Source organism: Typopeltis vanoorti, chromosome 5 (assembly GCF_054136105.1).
Source record: "Typopeltis vanoorti isolate ZY-2024b chromosome 5, IOZ_Tvanoo_1.0, whole genome shotgun sequence".
Taxonomy (NCBI): Eukaryota; Metazoa; Arthropoda; class Arachnida; order Uropygi; family Thelyphonidae; genus Typopeltis; species Typopeltis vanoorti.
The window spans coordinates 96,181,444-96,206,598 of record NC_143553.1 but is presented as its reverse complement, the minus strand read 5'-3'; the positions used below and the strand labels follow the sequence as shown (position 1 = coordinate 96,206,598).

Here is a 25,155-nt window from a genome sequence, read left to right as displayed (position 1 = left end):
CGCTTTGGACACTCCTTCACACAGGATTAGATGGAGGAAAACGAATGTGCTATTTAGGAGTCATTATAGATCTGAAAGATTATATTTTGAGTCAGCAATGGCTTTGAAGAATTCTCCCAACCTTAACAAATATGGTTGCATTAATTTGCCAAAAATTTGGGAGACGGTTATCCTAAGAAAAACTCCTGGCTAACTGCTTTTTTTTTTCCCCCGTTAGAGGGTGCCAAAAATAGGACTTTAGATCTTTTGTCTTGTGCAATTATATTGTTTCACTCACTCACTGTCGCGTTTATGTGTGTGTTGTGCTCTGATGATGCTGAGTTGAAAATCAACGAAATATTAGCGTTAATAAAACATCTTTGTTGATAAAAGTGTTTGTTGTGTTGTTAATACCATGAAAAATAAGTCATGCTTGAAACCATACTTCTTATGAGTGACTTTAATCATCACAATATTCTTTGGGATAGTGCCAACACAAATAGACAAGGTCAAATCATTGAAAGAATCCTTGACAATAATGACCTCTCCCTTTTGAATAATAGACCCAATACTTTCTTGCATATGTCTACCTGCTCGTATTCTGCAGTTGATCTTACAATCTGTTCCCTTTCCACTCTTCAACTGCTCACATGTGATGTCAAAGAGCATATATGGAAGCAATCACTTTCCTGTTCTTTGCACAATGTCTTCACAGGAACCATGTTCCCCTACACAGATACCAATATGGAAAATGGACCAGGCTGACTGGAACATTTTTTTCCCATCTTGCAAAATTTAGTGCTGGTACTGTCAGTCAAACACCTATCATAAATTTAGTTTAATCCTTTATCCAAGTGTGAGCAAACAAAGTTTGCACCTGAAAGTATCTTCAGGACTGGGGTAAGGTGGTACAACATCAGGACACTCCTGGCAAAGATGTGGTATAAGGTATATTTTGTTGATACCCCCACCAGATCAAACTTAATAGCTTTTAAGCATGCTCAGGCCAAAGCATGTTATGTGAGATGTCAGAGTCAAAAACTATCTTGGATCCAATTTACCTCATCAATTAATCAAATGACCAATGCAAAAATTGTATGGGATAAAATCCAGAAAATGAAAGGTAGATATAGAACACACCATTTGTCCTTAAACCATAATGGAAGTGTTTTTACTGATCCCAAAGCTATTGCAGACACTTCAGGAGAAAATTTTGCCAGAACCTTAGCAAACATATTGATATCCTCCTGAATTTTTAATACTGAAAAAGCAGCAAGAGAAAGGCAAAATTTTTCTACCAATAGGCTTGAGCCATACAATCAGCCATTTGTTAAGGAGGAACTAAAAGAGCTTTTTTACTGTTTCACCCTAGTGCACCAGGGCCTGATGACTCCATTATGAAATGATAAAACATCTGCCATCATAAATTGATGGCAGATGTTTTATCATTATTTTATTGATAAGCATAAAATAAAACATCATTGTTTTATTTTATACTTTTATGAATCTCCTGCTCTTAATATGCAATCAGAATACTTGCAGGTTAGGTTAGGTTATACAAAGAATCTGGAAGAGTTTCCAGATTCTTTGCATAAATCAGTTCTCATTGATATCTCAAAACCAGAAAAGAATCTAACTCAAAGAAATAATTATCAACCTATTGCTCTGGCCAGCTGTCCTGGTAAGATATTAGCAAAAATGGTTAATACCAGACTTCTCTGGTATTTAGAAAGCAACGATTTTCTCTCCAATACATAATGTGGCTTCCTTAGACATCATTCGACTTTAGACCATTTGGTTAATTTAGAAACTTGTATAAAAAATGCATTTCTGAAGCAAGAACATCCAGTTTCAGTTTTCTTTGACATGGACAAGATTTATGACATAGTTGGGAGATATGGCATATTAAAAGATCTCTATAACCTAGGGCTCCAAAGACACCTTCCTGTATTTATTAAAAACTTTCTGTCTAGACAAACTTTCCAAGTCGGAGTGGGAAGTGCAGGGTCAAGAACAGGGTGTTCCTTAAAGGCTCTAAATGTGATACTTTTTGCTATCAAAGTTAACTCAATCACTGAACAACTCTAGACAATGCTCTATACGAGGGTGGTTTGAAAAATTCTTGGCCCAACAAGGGAAAAACTCATTTATAATTTCAAAATTAATTGTTATTTTTCAGCATAATCTCCCTTAAGACTAATACATTTATTCCATTAATACTACAGCACCATTATCCCTTCCCTGTAGTGGTTCTCAGTAAGATCTGCAAAATACCCTGCTACAGCTGCAATCACCTCTTGATTCGAAGAAAAACGTTGACCAGCGAGGAAGAGTTTTAGTTTTGGGAAGAGATAGAAGTCAGAGGGAGCCAAATCTGGGGAATAGGATGGATGTTCCAGCAATTCATAGTGTAGATCCCTTAATTTTTCCATTGCCAAAACATTTTTGTGGGCAGGTGCATTGTCCTGATGAAAGATGATTTTTTTCTTCTGCAAAGCTGGTCTTTTCTCACGAATTATTTCATCTAGTCTGGTTAAAAGATTGGAATAATATTCCCCGGTTATTGTTTTACCCTTTTCAAGATAATTAATAAACAAAATGCTTTAGCATCCCAAAACACCGATACCATGACCTTTCCTGTTGATGGAACCAACTTTATTTTCTTTGACACTGAACAACCAGCTTCTGTCCATTGTTTTGACTGCTATTTGGATTCTGTTGTATAATGGTGAATCTAAGTCTCATCCATAGTAATAAATCGACACATAAAATCAGTTTTATTCTTGTTAAAACACTCCAAGCACTGTTCAGAGATTTTCATGTGAGTGCATTTTTGATCTATTGTGAGCAAGCACGGCACCCATCTTGTGCAATGCTTTTTCATATGCAATTCTTCATGCAAAATATATCCTACACGTTCTTTTGAAATGCCTATAGTCTCAACAATTTCATGCACTTTGACTTGCCGGTCATCCAATACCATATCGTGCACTTGATCAATGATTTCTGGTGTTGTTACACTTTTTGGACATCCTTCACTTGGATCATCTTCAAGGCTGGTACGGCCACGTTTGAACTCGGCAGAGCATTTCTTAATTGTCGAACACAAAGGAGAAGAGTGCCCATAAACTTTTATGAACTTCAAATGAATTTTTTTTGGCGTTAAACCTTCTTTTACAAAGAATTTTATAACTGCGCGATACTCAATTTTATCCATTTCAAGGGATACAGACAACACTTTTGCTTCAGACAGCTGTATAAAACAAACTACTTGATAGAATGACTTGCAATTTCACATGAATGCTTATGACAGATGTACCAACTTAGAAAAAAAAAATCTTGCCGATAGTGTTGCCATCTATGGTCAAGGCCGAGAACTTTTCAGACCACCCTCATATATTGATGCCTTCACAATTTACTATCACTCTCATAACATGAGATATTGAAAGACAACTTCAGCAAGCAGTTGATCATGCTTCTCTGTGTGCTCTAGTGATGGGTTCAGGTTTTCAACAGAAAACAAGTGTCTGTGTACACTTCTCTGTAGCCCTCAGTGACTTATGGATCTGAGAGCTGGGGTTAGAAATAAAACCCTTGATCAAAGACTGGAGGAGACCACATATATAAGAATTTGAGAAAGATTGTGTGGAGTGAACAATGTCAATAATGGCAGAATCATGTTGAAAACAGGGATATTAGGAAGGAAGTTGATGTTGTTAGCATTCAGGAACATATGAGTAGAGTCTCTGGTGGTATGGTCACTTATGAGGAGGAAGGTAGCAAAAGAAGTGTTTTTTGCTAGGCAGGGAAACAAGTTTGTACAGACTACAATAATCAATTATATTGCAATTTGCAATATAATTGAGAACTGAGTTAATTAGTCATTATAACACCATTTTAGTGTTTAGTCAGTTTAGTGTTTAGATTTCATCACCTTCCTACCTGTATTTGTGTAAGGATTAAAATAACATGCACTGCAGTTTGAATAGAACAGTATTTCATATTCAAAATTTTCCATTATTTTACTCCTCATACACCTCTTTCATATGCCTGTTGACGTTAGTTGCCGTTGTTCCTTTATACCGTTACAAATTATTCACTTTTCATTTGAATGATGCTTAATTAGTTTTTATGTTTAACTCAGCATTTCATAAACTTATAGTCAGGTTGCATGTATGTTGTTATCTGCAGCTAATGAAAAGAAAGTTGATACTATTCTGACTACATTGGTGAAGAGTGTGTCATCTAGAGTTATGTCAGCTTTAGGAAGAGATGCAATTCTTGAACTTTTAATAAAGAATGTGGATTATGATGCTTTGAACTGGGGAATGAAACTTCTAGAGGCTGATGGTATGTACAGATAATTTTTGTTTTTCATATATGACATATGATATCCAAAGATTTATTCCTTTTATATATTAATTAATCTTAAAAAAGGAACATTTACATGTTCTTATTTAAATGTTTGAGTTAAAGTTTAATTAATTTCTGATTTCTTTCCAAGAATATTTACAACTAAAGTTCTTTCTTACGGTAATTATTGCCTATTTTTATTTATTATTATTATTTTGAATAACCCGCCTTAGTACATTTTCTTATATAAGAAAATGTACTTGTTTATCTTAGAGGCGAACTTTCCACTTTTCTTATGCATAACCATCATTACATCTTGTGTCATTGCCTTGTGATGATAGATTTTTGAAAATTTTAATGCTTGTAATTGGGCATGTTTAGATAATCTTTAGTTTTGATCAGTACTGACAAATGGATGCTATATCAACTAGCTTGAAATAACAAATAATACATTTAATCAAAATAAATTCATTTTAAGGAATTGCATTTTTAATTAAATAATTAATATGCTATATGAATTGGCAAGATAATCTTACTCTAATTATCTATTTTCACTTGAAAAGTACATTATTTCATTAACATCATAAATAAATAGTGCAGCCTTCTCTTAAACAGCTCTTCCTTGCTGCATTTCCAGCAATGGATACCATGCCACTCACCTCACTTAGTTTTGATTAATACTGACAAATGGATGTTATATCAACTGTAGCTTGAAATAACAAATAATACATTTAATTAAATAATTAATATGCTATATGAATTGGAAAGATATAATCTTACTCTAATTATCTATTTTCATTTGAAAAGTACATTATTTCATTAACATCATAAATAAATAGTTGCAGCTTTCTCTTAAACAGCTCTTCCTTGCTGCATTTCGAGCAATGGATACTATGCCACTCACTGCACTTAATTTTTCCTGAGTAAGAGTGCTCAGAACAGTCATCTAGCCACATTTCAACTGTCTTCACAGCAGTTGGTTTTCTGTATTCAGTCATAATAGGTGCAGCTACTCTTCCCATTTTAAGCCAGTTCATTTGGCTTAAGGCAAGAGTAGATTGATCTTCTTCTGTTATCATTAAAACATAAGTCGTTGATATAGCAGTTATGCTGGTTAGATAATGTTAAAAATAAACATGTTTATACATTAAGAATCAGTATATGAACAATTTGAGATTTTGATGACATCTGCTAGTATACCCAGTTCATTCACTGTAGCTAATTTTTGAACTTTTGTTTTATTTATGTATTATTAACATGATAGTTTACATCTTGGGCTGCCTACAAACACCCATAGAGGGTGCACCACCTGGATAGGACTTTAGAGTCACCCACGTGTTTCATTAAGTATTGTGTTGTCTTTTTGTGTGTGTTACAAGTTTATTTGTACTCTGAAAATTTCTTGGTGACTAAGACAAAATATTGGAAGCATTAAATTTAGTTTTTAATGATATTATTATTAATGCCAAAATGGAGTCAAAAGACTCATTGTTATAAACATTCTTGTCTTTTTTTCCCCTTTACTTAAAGCTTCATGAATTGTGAATGGTTGACTGCCACTATTTATTTATTTCTACCTAGATCTTATTTCTAATGCTCTATATTTGTTTTACGACTGCACCAGTTAGATTATGTATTGAGTGTGAGAATATAAGATTTTAAATTAATGACAAAATAGAAATTGTTAGCATTCCCCGCTTATGTTAATCTTTACCGTTAATTAGTTGTGGCTTGATTATTGATCACCTAAACTTATATTATGCAGTTTCGAAAATTTCAGGATAGTGCATTGACAGAATCAGTCCAATGTGTTGTTCACAAACCGTTTAATTAAATCAGAGGAATATTTACAGTTTGATTCATATTAACACACACACACACACACACATATATATATATATATATATATATGTATATACAGTTTATTACAATAATTTGTTATTTTCAATTCTTCCTAATTCAAACTTAGTTCTAATTTACTTCCTTAAAGCTAAATCACAATCTAGATTATCCTGCCAGTCATATTTACACAAACTGATAATAAAGCATAAATTGAGTAAGCTTATTTCAATATCAATTTACATTATCTTAATATACCCATAAACAGAGACTCTTTATGTACAATCTTGTTTGGCATTATCACATATAAGTACTTACAGTTCTCGTTCAGCACTGTCTCTTAAATGAATTTTTGTTCGCATGAAGTGCTCCGTCTCGTCTTTCTTTCTTTCTGCTGGCTTGCTCTTGATTTCCTTCCAAATTTCTTTTTTGTCCAAGTCTTCGATTATTCCATGGCCTATAGGATCCTTAACATGGCAGCAATGTGCAGCTCTTTTCTTTCGATTCCCAACAGCAGACCTCATGCTGCTTGGACCCAGGTGGAAGAACATGAAACCCTAAGACAAAGTCCTTCTTGATGTCTTACCTTATATAAACCTGGACTTCTGTTGTACGCATGCACACGTTTCTCGAAACTTCCATACATGGTCATGTATTGACATCCAACCATGATGATGCCATACTTCATGCATCTTTTGAAATTACCATATATGTCAATTCTTAAAATTCTTCACTATTCTTAGAATTAGACTCACTAATTAGACATGAGTTAACAGCATTACGTGATCACATCATGCATCACATTATTTTAACAAAGGCTCATGGTTAATTTATTACAAAAATACAACATTATTAGACAAAATTGACATTTTTCTAAGTGCAATCTTCTTAGAAAAAGATGTAAAAATGAACATGATAAGTTACACAGTAACATTATGAGAGATTTTAAATCATCTTAGAAGGTATACACTGTCACAAAATCCTCATCAAACTATGCTTAGAACTTATTCAACATGTCTCAAGTAATCACATTCTCAAGCAATGCATTCCACTCACCAATCACTCTCCATGCAAAGACCCTGCACCTCACCCCCTTTCTTATACCTCCCTTATACAGTTTCCAAGGATGGTGTCTTTTTCAACTCCCTCTCTCCTATTCTATGAAAAATTTCTTTCACATTAACCTGGTAACAAATCCTGACCAACTTATGTCTTAGTCATATCACTTTTCTCGTACTATTCACAGGACTTTGCAAACCCTACATTCCAAAGATGACCATTTATCACCTTAGTGAATCTTCTCTGGATCTTTTCTAAGATATCCTCATCACCATGAAAAACCAGGTGACAAAATCTATGCACATTAATCCATGAAGCCTGATCAAGGCCTTATACAATGGAATCATAACCTCTTTTTTTCTGCACATCAAGATCCTCTGCATCATTGTCATAATCCAATGTCATGACTGCACAACTTGTGCAATGTGGCCCCTGAACTTCAGGTCCTTGTGTGTTACCAGATCTCTCAACTCCTTCATCTCTTTCATAGTGTCCCCACCAAGTGTGTACTTTGCATCTCATCACTGCTTGCCAAATTTCAGAACCTTACACTTTGCAGCATTGAACTGATTATTCCACTTACCCACTCATGCAATCTACTCATACAGTCGTTACTTCCTGTAAGGCTGCAACATCTGCTTGACTCCCCCAAAATCTAAGAGATATCACCACCAGTATGTATCGGGATTATTTTTAGTTGCTGGCAACTGTTGGAGGATCACACACTAAGTTTCAGTCAGATAGATATATTACTCTGTGTATGGCGTTCATTTGAATCGATCAAGTACCATGATTTGTGGAAAATGGATGAGAGAGAATTTCGTGTAGTGATTAAACATTACTTTTTGAAAGGCAAAACAGCTCAGAAAACTAAAGCTAAGCTTGATAAACGCTATGGTGAGTCTGCACCTTCGATTAGAAGAGTTTATAAGTGGTTTAGTAACTTTTGAAGTGGCCATATGAGCACAAGTGACGCTGAATGTTCTGGACACCCTGTTGAGGTCACTACTCCAGAAATTATTGAAAAAATCCATGATATGGTGATGGATGATGACCAAGGAGCAGTCAAAACGATGGGTTGCAAGCGGGGGAATCTGCACCAAAGAAAGCAAAAACTGTTCCTTTAGCAGGAATGGTTATGGCTACCGTCTTCTGGGATGCCCGTGGAATAATTTTCATAGACTTGTAAAAGGACAAAACAATTACCAGAGGGTATTATGTATCTTTGCTTGATCGTTTAAATAATGAAATAAAGGAAAAATGACTACACTTGGCATAAAAGAAGATTATTTTTCACCATGACAATGCACCGCTCACTGTTCTGCAACTGTGACTGCAAAATTGTTCGATTTATGCTACGAAGTCCTTTCGCATCCCACCCCCCCAAAAAAATCTCCAGATTTGGCTCCTTTGGACTACTATCTCTTTCTAAGCATGAAAAAATGGATGTGAGGAAAGAGATTTTCATCAGACAATGAAGTGATTGCTGAAACAATTGCCTATTTTCAAGAGTTGGACAAATCATGCTATATGCACGGATCAAAAAACTCGAGCATCATTGGACTAAATGTATAGACCTCAAAGGAGACTATATTAAAAAATAAAAAATGTTTGTCCCAAAAAATTATGTTTTCTTTATTTTTGCATGGGCTTATCCAACAACCCACGTGTCTACAGTTAAACCCATCCTAATATCATTAATATACAAGTTGAACAACGATGGTCCCAACGCAGATCGCTGTTTTGGGACTATTGGGACAAATATTCCTGCAGCACACCACTAGTGACATTCGTCTTTTGGAATGCTGCACCCCCCCATATACAACTTGCTGATACCTATCTGGCAGCCATTCACCTATTCAACAAAAAGAAGGAAGGGAAAAAAAGGAGAAACCTATTCAACTCACAAGTCTGTTATTTAATTCCATTTGTTTCAGTTTAGTTACCAGCTTGTTGTGTGGCATTCTGTCAAAAGACTTTGCAAAATTTAAGTATACAACTGCATATGCATCTCTCTCTCTCTCTCTCTCTCTCTCATCCATAGCATTCATCATCTTGTTATAGTTCATAAATAAATTGATAAAACAATCTTTCTTTAACAAATCCATGCTGACAGAATACTGCTATTATTTACCAACCCATTTCTGTATCCTAGCTCTCACTAATCTTTCCAGTACCTTATCCACAACTCCAATATACAGATTGGCCATCATCTCTGTGAAGTAGAACCATTTTACCATTTTTCTGCTCCTTTGGGATCTGTGCTGTTGCAAGATTAATATATGGGTATACTAAGGATAGCACCAACTTTCTGGAACATTCCTTTAGGACACGTGATATGTCATCAAGTAATGGCTCACCTTGATATGTCATCAAGGTAAGCCATCTTCTTCCCATTTCCTCTGCACTTAAGCTTCTGATGACTTTACATTGATGAGGATGAAACACTCTTATGAATTGTTTTCACTGAATACCTCAACTATGTCTTGTGCAGCACTTACCTGTCTACCATCTTCGTCCATTAACATCATCTTACCGTAATCATTCTTCCTTCTACTTGCTACATGTCATATACACCCTCTGTCCAAAAAGAAACCGAACTTTTTGAAAATAGAAGAAACTAGTGGTACCACCTGTTGTATCTTTTTGCTGTCGAAAGCGGGAAACTTCATTAGTGTTGTGTCAACTGTTTATGACATTTGTTTTATTAGAAGCCGAGTTATAGTGCCAAGAGTGACAGTGTGTTTTGTCGAACAGTCGGAAAATGAGTTTCAAACAGAGAGCTGCGATTGTGTTAAACTTGGTAAAAGTTTGACCGAAACACATCAAATACTTCAAAAAGCATATGGTGACGAATGCTTATCCCGTACTCAAGTTTACGAGTGGTTTAAGCAATTTCAAAGTGGTCGTGAGACGCTTGTGTACGATGAAAAGCCAGGCCATCCAAAAACTGGACTGAGCGAAGTTAACATCCTGTTTAGAAAAGAGATTATCGATTATACCAGCTGCGTTAATTGTTTTGATAATTATCAATCCTGTTGGCTGCGCCATTTTGTTATAATGAGATTTTATCTCTATTACCTTTATTTCTAATTTCTGAGTGTTTTTATTTATATGCACAAGGGTTCAATTCCGATGGTACAATGACTTTTTACTGTTTCTTTCAGAATTCAAAAAATCATTGACACAAGACAAAATACAAAATATACACATTTAATAAAACAAAAACAATATATACACTTCAAATAAAATTACACAACTAACTACACAATTAACTGGATCCAAGGCCTTTTAAAATAAACTTACACTTTTAGAGATTAGCCATTCTATTACTGGTTTGTTCAACATATACTTAATCATGTCTACAAGACTAAACACCTTGTTTACACAATAACAAATGTTCATAGTCGGTTTCTTTGTTAAGGCCTTTTTCCGAAGATATAAGATTCTCTTCTTCTTTTCCATAGGATCCTTTCTCATCACTCTTATGTAGCATACATTATTCTTCCTGACTGAAGTATAGATATTCTGAATACACCGAAATATAGGTACTCTTACCTCATGCAGTTCAATTTCTATTAATTTATGTACCAGCAAAAAAAAAAGTTTCTTCTACTACTCTATCTAAGTTGCTAAATTCCATCTCCTATTCCAGTAGAAATAACAGATCCGACATCCTTAAAACAGATGAAATTTTCAATCAGCATTTCATCGAACATTCCTATAGAATGTCAATCACAATATCTTCTTTTACGATAAAGAGCCAAGAGGCTATTTTTCTGGCGGCTTAAATTAAGTTAAGGGGATAATAAATCCCTCATTATTTTAAAGTGGGATACGAACTTGGAGATCAAAATCTAAGAGTTTCATGCTGAAAAACTATTGGCGAGTCCAAGTGTAAGTCATCACCTGGGTAGTACAACACTAGGGCAACTCGTTGCAAAGGTGGGGCAAGCTCCGTCACTAGCCTTAATATTTTCTCATTATGTAAAACGCAGCTCCTAGGAGATGTATTACTGTTTTACATTATGAGGAGAGGTCATTACCCAGACTGGTTTTGACCTTTATTGAGGTCTCATCAGTGAGTAGGTAGACCTGGAATACCAAGGTTTAAGTGAACCGAACTTACGTGTACCCCTACTAATGAATTGCCAGACCGGTGTACCCATATATTATTATTACTACGATAAAGAGCCAAGAGGCTATTTTTTTGGCGGCGTAAATTACGATAAGGGTATAATAAATCCCTCATTATTTTAAAGCCGGATATGAAACTCAGAGATCAAAATCTAAGGGTACTCACTGATGAGACCTCAATAAAGGTCGAAACTGGTCTGGGTAGTGACTGCTCCTCATAATGTAAAACAGTAATACATCTCCTAGGAGCTGCAGTTTACATTATGAGAAAATATTAAGGATAGTGACAGAGCTTGCTCCATCTTTGCAACGAGTTGTTGTACTACTCAGGTGATGACTTACTCTTGGATTCGCCGATGGTTCTTTGGCATGAAACTCTAAATAAAAGAATATCTTCTTTTATTTAGCCATACTTATTGACAGTCTTAACTCCTTCACTTTAAAGGCACACAATTCTACGATTCCTTTTTCGGAATCTTCTATTAATATGCCCCTGACTGTCACATAAAAACTTAATTTCCTAAGAACAAAATTTTGCCAGCCTGCATTCTTAAACTTACATTAGCTATCCTTCTTGTTTTTCCTCTGTACTGTGATACTGAACGCTCTCTGTCAGTTGTCAATCACCTATCAAACTCCTCGGCAAGCAAGACGTTATGTATAATGGCTGACGTGTCATCTCCAAGAATGTCTTTACAAAGCACAGCACTTAACAATTTTAAACCACAATAAAATTTTGAAAGTAAGAACTATCCAAATCCAGTAAGTACATAATTTTTTTTAAATGCCTCACATTTCATTTTGACAAAATAACATCAGTAACATGCACATCGCAAGTGCTGACAATATGTGTTATGAAACCTAATAATAAAAACTAATAATTTATTATTATTAAGAGAGACCTCCAAGGAGTCAGAGACTCATCGAGGGAGGCCACATACTATGCACACCAGCTATCATACTTATTCTTGAATTCATTCACACTGTTTGCACTCACAACATCCAATGGCAATCCATTCCAATCATGCAGCACCCTCTGAGAGAAAAATCTAGTCCTTACACCCTTCTTGGCAGCCTTCATTCTCAGCTTCCAAGGATGCCCTCTTGTCCTTTCCCCACCCTCCATAAATTGAAAAATCCCATCGATTGAAATCCTGTATGACCCTTTTGGCAGTTTGTAAGTCTCAATCATATCACCCCTCTTTCTCCTGTTTGCTAGTGTCTGCAATCTACAAATTCTCAACTTGTCTTCATAATCAGTATTCCACAATCCTGATATCATTTTTAACACTCACCTTTGTACTCTCTCCAATATATCAGAATCACATCAAAGACCAGACCTGCGCACAATAGTCCAAGTGAGGTCTTATCAAGGCCTTGTAAAGAGGCAAAATAACATCCTTATCTTTACATGTAAACATTCGCTTGAGCATTGCAATTATCTTTTGAGTATTCTTTTGTATTTGCAATCTTTGCCACATGGCCCACGAACTTCAACTTCTTATCTATTAACACTCCAAGATCCCTAGCTTCATCAGTTTCTTCTAGCCTAATCCCACCAATATAATACGATATTGGATAGGTAATCATGCCGAAGTGAATGACTTTACATTGAACTGACACCCATTTTCCCATGCCCACAATTCCAGCTTATTGAAATCATTCTGCAAGGACTGCATATCAGCAGCATTCATGATTACCCTGCCTATTTTTGCATCATCATCAGCAAATAACTGTATGTTGCTTGTCAAATCCTTTCCAATATCATTAATGTACAGATTAAATAACAGTGGACAGCACTGATCCTTGTGGTACACCACTTGTTACCTTAAACCTTGCAGACTCAGATCCCCCGTATACCACTTTTTTGATATCTGTCAGTCAGCCATCCTCTTATCCATGCTAATGTTGTATAACCCAAACCCATTTTCTCCAATTTATGCAGCAGTCTGTCATGTTGTATTCTGTCAAAAGCTTTAGCAAAATCCAAAAGTATCATGGTGTATCCATTCCCCTTGTCTAGTTCAATGGTAACATTGTCATAGAATGTGAGCAAGTTGCTAAAACATGACCTTCCCTTAGTAGAGATTCACTGTCAACCCATTTCTGAATGCGGGCCGTAACTAATTTTTCTAAAATCTTCACCACCACTTAGTTTGATACATCGGTCTTTGCACCACCTTATGCAATGGAATTACCATATATTCCTTCCATTTCTGCGGAATCTTCCCTGTTCTGAGACTCATATTAAACATCCTGGTCAAAGGAATGATCAATTCAGCTGAACACTCTTTTAGCGCACGTGCTGATATTCCATCAGTCCCTATTGCTGAATTCTTATTTAGTTTGTGCAACAGCTCTAATACCTCGGCCTCACACACCTACATTTCTTCATCTAGTGAAGAGGTAACAGTGAGCTCAATGTTGCGTTCACCAGGTTGATAGCGTTAACGAAATGTGCACTCATTAACTGGATTTAGAAGAGTTATTCTTTCATATTCATTCTTTCTTTTACTTGCAGCATATCAATAGAATTCCTGTGGGTTGTCTTTAGCACGCAGAGCCAGTTTCTTTTCATAATCAGACTTTGCTTTCCGTACAACAGTTGTGACTATTCTAACCTGCTGCTTATAACGTTCATGACGGACGTCATCCTTATGCAAATGGTATTCCTTCCACATCGTCCTTTTCTTACAAATCTCTTGTTTAATAAGATTAAACATCCATTTGACCCTTACTCTAGTTATTCTTCAAACTCTCGGGACACGTTCTGATATTGCATCATTTAAATATTGTTTAAATGCTTCCCATACGCTGTCGATATCCTTTCCATCCAGCAACTGATCCCATTCCACTGAACATAAACAATTTGCAAAAATATTCAGAATTTTAAATTATGACTGTTTTTACAACAGTGCGTTTTGACGAACATTTGGAAAATGAGTTTCAAACAGAGAGTTGCGATTGTGTTAAACTTGGTAAAAATTTTACTGAAACACATCAGATGCTTCAAAAAGCATATGGTGATGAATGCTTATCCCGTACTCAAGCTTATGAGTGGTTTAAGTGATTTCAAAGTGGTCGTGAGACGCTTGCAGACGACGAAAAGGCGGGCCATCCAAAAACTGGACTGAGAGAAGTTAACATCCAAAAAGTGCATGATTTCACCAAAGAAAATATGAAATCGTCCATGAGATTGATTGAAGATGAATTGGAGTGTCCAAATTCAACTGTGCACAACATTTTGACCAAGAGTTTGGTCCTTCGTAAATCAAATGCTCGATTTGTACAATCTCACCTGATTTAGCACCCTGTGACTTCTTTCTCTTTCCCCCAATTTCATTCGTCGATGAAAGGAAAGCGATACAATACCATTGAAAACATTCAAGCGGCAGTAACCACGACCCTCAACAGTATCCCAAAAACTGATATTAAAAAACTCATTTAACGAATTAATTGACCATGCCAAACTGTATTAAAGCTGAGGGAGAGTATATTGATTGAAATAAATGATTAGAATAATTATAATTGGCCTGTCTTTTATTTTCTATCAAAAGTTTGGTTTCTTTTTGGACAGAGGATGTATGTATGGTTGCATTAAAATAAAATATTTGGGAGACAGTCATTTTAAGACCACATTGGTTCTAACTTCTCATCCTTTTATCCAGTCTTAGAGATGCCTCATGATAGGACATTAGTTGCTCCTTTAAAGTTCGAATTGTTTCTACAACTACCAGTTTGGCCAACTTTGCATTCTGTAATAATGTATGTTTATATATTTAAAAGCTTAGGTATTGTTGATTATTCATAATAGCACTTCATGGTATAAACAACACCAAAAGAGGAAAAAAATCAATTTATTAAACTTACTAATATTTCACTTGTTTTTTTCCTACCTGTCATCTTCAGAGCATAATTATAACTGTAACAAGTATAAGCAAAGTGAGCTCAGGGCCCTTTACACCACCTTTTTAGCCAATGGCTACAAGCCTATATAAAATAGATAAAATACTGCATGCACTCCCCATCCCTCCAGCATGCAACATATAGGTTCACAGCAGAACCATTTCTATTCCATATATTCCATGATCTCCATACTACTTTTAAACCTTTAATTTAGCTAGTTACCTTCATTTGTTCTCCTAAAGATAACTTTATCTTCTTACACATGCTGAAGTGTATAAAGTTCCTTGTGCTTGCAATTTAGTGTACTGATGATGTAACATCAGAAAAGATAGCCAAAGTACTGATGAAACAAGTCTCTCTCTCTTGCACACTCTGGAGTGTATGAAGTTCCCTGTGACTTGGCCTACTATGGGCAAACAGGAAGATCGGTTAACATCCACCCAGAAGAACATAAAAAATACATTCACTACTATTATTATGGCAAGTCAGGACTGGCAGACCACGCTTTGGCCACCCCTTTACACAGGATTAGATGGAAGTAAATGACTGTGCTATTTAAAAGTCGTTACAGATTCGAAAGATTATTTTTTAAGTCAGCCTTGGCTATGAAGAATTCTCCTAACCTGAACAAATATGGTTGCATTAATTTGCCAAAACTTTGGGAGACCGTTATTTTAAGAGCAATCCTACAAAGCTGTATTTTTTTAATTTTTATTTTTTCCAGCATTAGAGAGTGCCAAAATAGGACTTTAGATCTTTTGTCCATTACAATTATATTGTTTCACTTACTCATTGTCGGTATATACGTGGTGTTGTGCTCTGATATACTGAATTGAAATTCAGCAAAACCTAAGAGTTAATAAAACATCTTTTGATAAAATAGTTTGTTTGGGTGTTGTTAATACCATTAAAAATAAATCGTGAATAACTGTCAATACCTAAGCTTATCTGTTAGATTCAGCATACTATTAACAACTTTATTCTGGCAATGTTCTCATGGCCTTCCATCTGGTTTTTTAAGTCCTTGGTTTTCATTTTTGCATTCTTCCATTTACATCATAAGGTTCAGTGCTTCTGAACAATTTTCCCCTTGTGAAGAATTTATGGGGACAAAAACGTGTTGAGCAATTATTTAATTAAGAAAATAACATGATATTTTTACCTCTATATCATGATCATCATCAGGAAAACATATATGAACAAGCTACATGATACCACGCAAAAGTAAACTAAATCTAACTGCTTGTTAATCATTTACACTAGCCTGACCTCTGGTGACAAAAATAAATATAAAATAAATAAATAAATAAAGATAAATTAAACAGAATAGATACATAATAAAGTAAAATATTTTATACATAATAAGCGTGGTTAGTAGTTGGAAGGGGGCCAATCGTTCGATGCTGTTGGCACACTCTCCCTCAATGAGTCTTTGGACTCCATGGAGGTGTCAAATAATAATAATAATATACAGATGATTTAAAAAAAAAAAAAACAAAGTCAGCAAGTCTAAAGCCCAAAGTTTGACTCTGATAGGTTGACAATATATTTGCCATTTGGCCCCATGACATTTCTAAGCCACCTAAACAAATCATACAGACATATGCAGTTTACCATTGAGATTGAAAACAATACCCTTCTTCCTTTTCCAAAACAATGAAATGTTCTTAAACATTTATGTTTAAGAACATAAATGTTTTATGTTTAAGAACATGAATATTGTCAACCTAGAAATCCGAAAATAAGAACATATAGGAGATGTCAACAACAACAGAACAGACACCTCAGGATTAGCCCATCATTTCTCGATTTCGAACCGCTCCATAGATTGGGACAACAGCTCCATGCCATACATTGAAGAAGATTTCAGATGTAGAAACTTTAAAGAAGCTGCAGTGGTACTCTGGACAGGAGATAATCTCAACAGAAATCAAGGCATGATATTAAAAGACATTTGGAAAAGCTTAATAAATTCACTATGTTTAGCAGAACTCAATTTCGCGAAAAACTATAAAACTATCTACAAACAATGACCAAGTCTCCATGCTCTTAATGTCACATATCATTTCAATTTTAATAATTTTACAGAAGAAGCCAGACAGCCTTAAGCTGACGAAACTTGTAGACAATTGTATACATATATTTATAAAGAATCATGGTCCAATAATAAATCCAAATAAAATGTCTCATATTTAACCGTTTCCCTTTTGACACGCTTCCTCACACGTCTTCCTCAAGCTGTCTTTGCTTCATAGGCCTACTGTGCACGCACGCACACACACAGGCCAATACATACACAAAGAATCATATCATTATCCAACTTAAAAATCAAGGGTCATCGGCACACTGAAACATAGAGCCCGAACAATTTCCTCCCATGAACAGGTACTGAAGAAGGAATATGAAATTATTAGCCTAACCATCTTAAAAATGCTACAATAAAAAAAAAACACATTTCAATAATGCCATGAAAAGTAAAAAAGATTACAAAAATGCTATAGCCATTCCATACATTAGGGAAATATCAGAAAAAATAGAACACTACAAATATACAATATTAAGGCAACTTTTAATACCCCCGCAAAATTAAAAAGTATATTCAGCTTGTCCAAAGATAGTCTTCTCTACCTTGCCCACTTGGAAGTTTACAAAATTCAGTGCACCTGCAACTTATCCTACATAGGGGAAACAAGGTGCAGAGTTTGAAGAAGAAAAGATGAACACAAAGACCACATTAAATTTCTTCACTATAGTAAAACAGACCTGTCAAACCATGCACTCCAAACATGTCACAGAATTAATTGAAAAGGCATCAAGTCCCTTCACTGCACCAAAACCTGGTTTGAAAGAAAATTCAAGGAAGCCTTTGGCACTGTTAGAGTTAGGCACTGGCCTATGGGCCCCCACATCGTTTAGGGACCTCACAGCAGTGGATCAAAATAATATTGATTTGATCTTGAAAGAAAATTACAAAAAAACAAGCTTTCTTGAATTGTTTCCAAAAGATAGAAAAAAATGAATCAAGAAACAAAAACTTTACATTAAAGACTAGAGAGAAAATACACTCTAGTCTCTCATTACACACTAATATAACTGTATTAATGTGTAATGTACCCATTAACAACTTAAAGTACATAAACCATAGATATTAGGTTCACATTACAATTTATCTCTTAACAGCTCATTTTCTGTTCAGCTGTCAGTTAGAATATTAAATTAAAGAGGCTATTCCAAAGATTTAGAGAGAATTATCCTGAGGGCATCGAGTTGGAGTTTGCAGATGAAATGGTTCATTTCATCTGCAATCATCAAGTATTTCATATCACAGAAGATTTCAAAGCTGATGAAACAGTGCCAGCATCGTGATCATACAAACTCATTTTTGAATATATGGTGCAATCAACATTCCCAAATGTTATGACAGCATTAAGAATTTATAGGTGTGTCATGATCACTAACGCTACTGGTGCACGAACCTTTTCGAAGTTAAAACTGCTGAAAATTGTCATCAATCTTCAATGACACAGGAACAACTGAACTCGCTTACCATTATGGACACTGAATACAATGTCTTGCAAAAGATAGACTTCCAAGATATCCCGAAAGATTTCACCACAAAAAATTGAGGAAAGTGAATGTTTAAAGTTTTGTTTGTTTATTAAAATTAAAAATTCCTTACTTTTTGTTTAATAATATTGTGTAATGTTGAATAATTATAAATAATTCTTTAATAACATAATATGTTTATATGTTTAATAACATTAATAATTGCTAATCGGTGTTTTGTGTACAAAAATTGGTTTATAATAAAATTGTTGGTTGGTAAAATTAAAAACGTATTAGGAGATAATTTGCGGGGGGGGGGGTATTTCGACTGCCTAGGGATATCCACAGGGTTTAATCTGGCACTGCTTTGTGATGCTAATTCATCGTGCCAATCTCATTAAGAATGATGAATTAGTAATTCCAAGAATTTGAGGACCCATCTGCAAGATATATATATAGCATCCAGAACATGATGGCAGAACCCTAACACAAGAAAACATTAAGATAACAAGACTGTAGAGATGCATTTGATGCATTTCCACTGACATGATTTTTATTTCATTATTTTATATATTATTAGTATATTATTATGTATAAAATATTTTTATTTTACATATTTATTTACTTTAATTTATTTTATTTATTTATTTTACTTTTATTTTTTCACCAGAGGTCACGCTAGTGTAAACGATTAACAAAGCAATATATTGCTTACTTTTGTGTAGTGTCATGTAGCTTGTGTTTTGTTTTATGTTTGTTTTTCTGATAATGACCCTGATATAGAGGTTGAAATGTTGAATGCTATTTTCTTAATTGTAAGTAACATAATTGTCAACATGTGTGTTTTTGTCTCCATAAATTCTTCACGATGAATGCTGACCACCATGTAACCTTGAAAGAAAGAATTTTCTTCTTGGCAATTTGTTATATGCTTTTTCAAGATCATCAAAACCTTAAATATACACCATTATTAGATTCCTATTATTTCTCAGCTGCTTATGTTAAGGTAAAAGTGTGGGCTTGGAAATTCTTGTTTGCCATAAATCCAGCTAGTTCTTACAATTTTACCTTCAACAGTTTTTTATAGCCTTTTTCTCAAATAAACTTATATAAATCTTTCTTGGAACACATTACAAAATTTTTACAAATTTATTTATAATGATGACATGACAGCTCTACTCCAGTTTATTTGTATACAAGTAAATTTAATGATAAGAGCTCTACTCCAATCATCTGGGATTTGACCACATGATCAAGTCGTCTTGGGTTATGCAGTGCAGCCACTGCATAATGTTAAAACCACCATGTTTCAGATCAAATATCATCAGCACTATCCTTTTCTGCATTTCATGGTTTTGATAGTTTTTCCTACCTCATCTATTGATATCTACACCTTGTACTTCTGGTTATTCTTTCTACATAGATACAAAATTAATAACGGAAAACTCGCGTACAAAGATTATTTAATAGTATAATTTTTGCCTGTGTGTCACAGGCATCTTCAGTACATTTTAAGCTCAAATTAAACAATAACTGACAATTCCAAAAAGTGCCACCTAAGAAGCTGGTGTAAGATAACTAAAAAGGTCAATAAATTTCCTAACAAAAAAAAAAAAAAAATTATGTCTACAGTAAAAAGATAGGAAAGATTAGCTGATTTATAAAGTACTACCTCCCCTCCCATAAAGGGGATAGACATAAACCGTCGGATCTGTTTAAGTTAGGAGAATGAAGTTGAGTTTCACATGTTTCTTTATAAAGGCGTTCTATGAGAAACTGACTTTTGTGAAGGACTCTTGTCTTTTTCCGATGAACTCTATGTCTAGTGAAGATGGCATGTTCTGCAAGTCCAGACTTTTCAGGTTTAAAGTATTCAATATAAGATGGTGTTCTTCTAGCCGAATAGAGGCAGATCTTCCTGTTTGTCCGAAATAAGATAATCCACAAGAGCGCGGAATCTGGTAGACACCTGGATAATTAAGATGTGGAAGCTTGTCCTTAGGAGAAGTGAGAAAGGTGGAGATTTTTCTAAAAGGTCAAAAGGCAACAAAAATATTCAGTGGTTTTAAAACTTTTGCTATATGTTCACTAATGCCTTGTATATAAGGGATAGCAATGCAGATTATCTTCAACTGTATTTGAAGAGGAAGACATATTAAAACTGTATGGTACAACATGACAAAATTTCATGCCGGCTGTGGCGTCGCCCGGTTAAACAAGGCCCCCGTTGTTTTCACCAGGGCGAACAGCAAAAAGTCAGCTACTGGAACAAATCTGAAAACACACCCCAACTCAACATCGCCAGAGTTAAAGATCGGTACTATCAACATAAGAAGCCTGAATGGCAAAGAAATGGAGCTAGCGGAGGAATTAGAAAAGTACCAGATCGACATAATAAGGGTGACTGAAACAAAAAAGACAAAAACTGGTGAGATCTTTCTGAGCAATAAATACAAAATGTTATATTCAGGCAATGACAATCAAGGAAAAGGAGTAGCCATAGTATTCAACACAAAATACGAGGTTAATCTTCTTGAATGGCAGGCAGTGTCAAGTAGAGTGATTTGGGCAAATATCAGAATGGGGAACTGGATAATGAGACTTATTTGTGCCTATGGTCCCACAGAAGGTTCTACTAAGGTAGAAGTGGAGAAATTTTTTGAGGCTCTAGAGAGAGCTACTGACACAATGAAAAAGGAAAAGTTTGAAACATGTTTTGGTACAATTTGGAGAAAAGAGCAAAGCTAATAATAATGGCAAATACCTGTTGGATTTCTGCTCAGGACAAGGACTGGTTATTACTAACACCATGTTCCAACATATAAATGTGCACAAATTCACATGGAGAGAAGAGGAAAGGAATAAGAAAAGTCTCATTAACTATGTTATTGTTGATAATGATGTTTTCTCCCTGGTGCAGGACACCAGAGTGTACAGAGGATTTGAAATTGGAAGTGATCACTATTTAGTCTTGAGCAGGATAAAATTGAATTTCATATTGAAAAGAATAACATGTAAGAAAGTTTTAAAGTGAATAAAAGTTGAGCAGCTCTCAGATGTGAACTGTAGACTAAAATACACAAAGATTATTGAAGAAAAAATAAGAGTTTGAGAACAGGAATCAAACCTTGGAGATTCAGTAGCAAACTCTGAAGAAAACACTGATTGATTTTGCCAGAGAGGCATGTGGAGAGGTTGTCTGCAAGGATAAAAAAAAATCAGAACTCCCTGGTGGACACAGGAAGTTAAAGAGGCAGTGAAGGAAAAGAAGAAAGCATATCAAAAGTTCCTGGCAAATAAGTCAGCTTGTGCTCTTAGAGAATACAGAGACAAATGTAAGAAAGCTAAACGGTGTGTAAAACTAGCTAAACAAAAGTTATGGGAGGACTTTGGCAAGAACATAGAAAATAAATATCAAGAAGGTGGCAAAATATTCTGGAGGTTGTTGAAGAAGCTTAGGAATGGAGGAAAGAGTGCTGTAAAAGGAGTTCGAGATGATAAAGGTGACATGAAAACGGGAGAAAAAGATAACCTTGAAGTATGGAGTAATTACTTTGAAAATTTGCTAAATGAAACAAGTAGTGATGACAACACAGTGATAAAAAAAACACTGACCAGGTATGCAGTCAGGAATACACATCCATACTTGAAGTAGAAAAAGCCATCAAAGGCTTGAAATGTGGAAAGGCAGCAGAAGTAGATGATATTCGACCAGAAATGCTGAAGTATGGTGGTATAAAAGTCTTTCAGTGGCTGCACTGCATAGTTCAGAATGCCTGGACGGAGGGACAAATTCCTGATGATTGCAGTAGAGCTCTCATAGTACCCATATATAAAAAGAGAAATAAAACTGAATATGAAAATTACAGAGGTATATCCCTACTGAGTGTTCCTGGTAAGATATATGCAAGTATACTTGAGAAACGGTTGAGAAGAATTGTGGAAGAAAAGCTTGGTGAAGAACAAGCTGGATTCAGGTCAAATAGAGGCTGTCAGGATCAGATCTTCACTTTATGACAAATAGTGGAGAAATCATGGGAATATAACAGATATCTGTATTTAAGTTTTGTCGATTTGGTTAAGGCATATGACAAGGTGCCGAGAGAGAAGCTATTCAATATGCTACAGTTATATGGTGTCAATGGGGCATTATATCAAGCAATACTTAGTCTTTATTTGAGTTGTAAGTCAGCAGTTAGAATTGAAGGAAGTACAGGAAGATGGTTTAATGTTAAATCTGGTGTGAGACAAGGATGTACATTATCCCCTCTGTTATTCATTATCTATATGGATCACATTATGAAGAGAAGTGGTATTAAACATGATATCAAAATTGGAGATGTTAATTTTATCTCTTTGCTTTATGCGGATGATGGTATACTTCTAAATAAATCCACTACAAGTCTCCAAGATTTTCTGACTACGTTGAATAACTGTTGTAATAGATATGGTATGAAGGTCAGCAGTAAAAAGAGAAAGACCATGAAAATAGGCAGAATCATTGAAAATGTCAACTGTGTTGTGAATGGAGAACCTGTGGAACAAGTAAAACATTTCAGCTACTTAGGCACGATTTTTAGTGAAGATGGTAAATTAAATATGGAAATAGACAACAGAATCAACAAAGCTGGTATGGTAGGAAGTCAACTGAATAACTTCATATGGAATAAGAGAGAAATTAGTCGGAACACTAAATTAGCTGTATACAAGACAGTGTTCAAACCAGTTTTAACTTATGGATCTGAGAGCTGGATCAGAAGTAAAACACTTGACCAAAGACTAGAGACCACAGATATGAGAGGCGTGAACAGATGGCATCAATCTATGCAATATCATATTAAAAACGAGAATATTCGGAAAGAACTTGATATTGTCACCATCCAGGAATGCGTTAGCAGAGCTAATCTCAGGTGGTATGGTTTTGAATGGGCAAGGAAAGATTAGCAAAACAAGTGTTCTCTGTCAAGTTGGCAGGAAAACGACCCAGAGGAAGACCAAGATATAGGTGGATTGATATGGTACAAAGTGCCTACGATGATAGAAATATAAGATCTGGTAATGTTGGAGTCTTCACAAGTAACAGACTAATTTGGAGGAAAATTGTAGATAGGAAGTTAGTTGTGATGTAAATTTTTCATGTAGAAATCATATCCCGTACACCCCTTGAGGGTAAATTGCGGGAATTTAATGATGATGATGATATATTAAAACTATTCAAAGCTCTTTTAATGAAGGAATTCTGATATCCATTAGGTAGAAAGGAAGAAGTAATATATTGCAGTTCTTTCTGTAAAAGATCGTCTGAAGAACAAAAGGAGTGAGCCCGATGAACCAGTGTTTTAATAGTTCCTGCCTTTTGACTGGGATGGTGATGAGATTCAGCATGGATATAATGGCCTGTATGAGTCTTCTTTCTATAGACTGATTAATGTAGGTTACAATCTGATTGATGAAGAATTAAAAGATCTAAAAAGGATAACTGCTTATTTGATTCTACTTCTAGGGTAAACTGGATCCTAGGATGAAGTGCGTTTAACTTAGTGAGAAACTGTTGAAGTTCATCAGAAGAGCCATTCCATACAGCAAAAATGTCATCGACATATCTGAGCCAATGAGTATGTCTGAGAGAAATGTTGTCAAAGATACATTGTTCAAAATGTTCCATAAAGAAATTGGAGATAGCAGGAGAAGAATGATTACCCATTGCTGTTCCTTCAATTTGTTGATACAACTTATTTTTAAAGGAAAAATAACCAGAATGTATTAGAAAATCAAATAATTTTACAATGTGTGAAGGAAATTCCTGTTGCAGTAATTCAATGCTTTCAGAAAGTGGCACATTTGAAAATAAAGAAACAACATCTAAACTGATCATGATATCAGAAATGTCCATATGAAGATGTGAAATTTTATTTTTGAAATCAGAAGTAGTTTTTATATAAGTATCAGTTCTTCTAGTTGAAGAGGAGAGTAAATTTGATAAAAATTTTGAGATTTTGTATGTGGGGTAACCTATGTTCATAAACCAGGCATTCCATTGAGACCAGTTGTACATTGTATAGTTTGCCCCACTTACAAAATCTCAAATTTATTTTATCAAATTTACTCTCCTCTTCAACTAGAAGAACTGATACTTATATAAAAAATACTTCTGATTTCAAAAATAAAATTTCAGATTTTCATTTGGACGTTTTTGATATCATGATCAGTTTAGATGTTGTTTCTTTATTTACAAATGTGCCTCTTTCTGAAAGCATTGAATTACTGCAACAGTAATTTCCTTCACACATTGTAAAATTATTTGATTTTGTAATACATTCTGGTTATTTTTCTTTT

General features: G+C 34.9%; 1 protein-coding gene across 2 annotated transcripts in view; it reads left to right on the top strand.

Annotated features, from left to right (window-relative positions):
* Nucleotides 1–25,155, top strand: part of unc-45 (unc-45 myosin chaperone) — a 368,157-nt gene that overhangs the window by 85,615 nt on the left and 257,387 nt on the right. For both annotated transcript variants that reach the window (XM_090393271.1, XM_090393270.1), the window contains exon 7: nucleotides 4,171–4,329. In XM_090393271.1, coding sequence (XP_090249397.1) covers nucleotides 4,171–4,329 — 159 coding nt within the window. The remainder of the gene's footprint in view (nucleotides 1–4,170; nucleotides 4,330–25,155) is intronic.